General features: G+C 37.2%; 1 protein-coding gene across 1 annotated transcript; it reads right to left on the reverse strand.

The window, feature by feature from the left end:
* Positions 1-549: 549 nt before the first annotated feature.
* On the reverse strand, positions 550-1,452 carry LOC149226252 (uncharacterized). The gene has a single exon (XM_089380148.1). It carries the CDS (start codon positions 1,450-1,452, stop codon positions 550-552), a length of 903 nt encoding a protein of 300 aa, XP_089236274.1.
* Positions 1,453-1,883: the final 431 nt, after the last annotated feature.

Consider the following 1,883-nt stretch of genomic DNA (forward strand, 5'->3'; position numbering starts at 1 on the left):
ATTACTATAATTGACCAAGTTACCAATAGTTAACCATAGTCAACATGTGTTAGTCTATAAATTTATTTAAAGTTAAAACATTATGAATGTGTAGATTAATGATTAACGTGTTAATTTATAGACTAATGTATTAATATAAAGTTATTAACATATTATTGTGAATTTGTTAAGAATTACAAAATATTATTAAGATATTAATATTATTATTATTTTTTTCCCATGGAAAAATTTGTAATTTCATTAAGAACTGAAATTACATTTTGTAGATGCATACGCATATTCAAATATTTTTATAGATAGTCGATCATCTTCTGTAGAAGCAGCAAAGCTAGTTACCTGTATCCACACAGGGAGGTAATAGCCCAACAAAACTGTGAAAAGTATCCATGAAGAATGAAGTTGGCTCAAAAAAGAAACATATTATCTTAATCCACGTAGGGAGATAATATTCAAAACAAAGTACTGTGCTATTCATTAAAATAGCCGCATACCAGATCAGTAACAGTGATAAGAAATATGTACAAAAATATGATATCAGGATCCCTGAATCTAATCCATAATGTCCATAAATGGCCGGTGATAGTATTGGTAATGAGCTCCCTCATTCTGTTCTCGGATCAACCAGATGCCCGGCTCCCGGATCGCAACTTCTTTGGAAAGGCGGTCAACATCTGTGTTTCGCTCCCTGTAGATGTGTTTACATGTAAAATAGTCAAAATTGGATATCAATCTTAAAGTCTCATCTAGTATGTGATTCAATGAGAATGACCAGCAATAAGAACTTTTATTCAACCAGTCGCAAACAATTTTAGAGTCCCCAAACAATTGTAAAGCATGGCAGTTCTTCTCCAAAGCAAAACGAATAATGTGCATGGCTGCTGATAGTTCCACAAAATTATTAGTGCCCCTCCTTAAACCCATGATCAAGCTATATGAGTGCCTCTCTGTTAAATGAAGAATAGCACCCCCACCACAACCTTCTTCCTGTGCGGCCCCATCAAAATATGCCCAAGGCATGTGGGGGTCAATCAGTTCCTGGGTGATGTTCCTTGTGCGAGGGGGCGGGGGGTCATCGGGGATGAGATCATAGTCTGCCTTGATCTTAGCAGCTATTATAGTCCACTTGGGAGGGGTATTCTGAAAAATATAAAGATTGCGGGCTATCCAGACAGCCCAACAGAACAGCAAGGGGAGGTTCCTCAATTTGTGGGGCGTGACTGTGGAGTACCACAAGTTCCAGGCCTCTATCAGAGAGTCCGCCTGCCAGTCACAAGGTGTGGGGGCGGCTGTTGTCACAAGGGCCCATAACTTACGGGCTTCAGGGCATTTCAAGAACAGGTGAGATGCAGATTCACTATCAATGTTGCAAAGATAACACCAGTGAGGACCATGGAAGGAGCGTTTCATCAGATTATCCCCTGTGGGGATTTTATTTCTCAGAATGCACCACATTAATAATCTGGATCTGGGAGGTGCCTTCAGCTTCCAGAGGAGTTTCCACCAGGAATGAAGGATATGGGGCTTCCTCGGCTCCACTAAGATATTAATGTTATTAATCAAACTATTAACGTATAAATTTTAATATTGACCGTAATAAATATTTGATAATATTCTTATTATTATTGAGATTAAAGAGTTTAATATTATTAACCATATCCATCAACTATAGGCTTTTGTGGTTGACCATGACCAATCACCATGGCTCAATATAGTTGACTATGGTTCACTATAGATCACCTTTAGTAACTATGGACTCACCAGCAAAGTAATGTTGACTATTGTTCACTATGGAGAGCATGTTATCTATAATTAATGATGTCAACAATACTCAAGCATGCTTAAATGAGTTAATATATAAATTGATTTATAGTTAAAAGATTATA

The sequence above is a fragment of the Pinus tabuliformis genome, chromosome J (assembly GCF_031772625.1).
Source record: "Pinus tabuliformis cultivar Carrire ecotype Pingquan chromosome J, CPIR1, whole genome shotgun sequence".
Lineage (NCBI taxonomy): Eukaryota > Viridiplantae > Streptophyta > Pinopsida > Pinales > Pinaceae > Pinus > Pinus tabuliformis.

What these genes read in the sequence shown, in the direction of transcription:
- LOC149226252 (XM_089380148.1), bottom strand. Translation starts at nt 1,452, where the DNA reads ATGTGGTGCATTCTGAGAAATAAAATCCCCACAGGGGATAATCTGATG.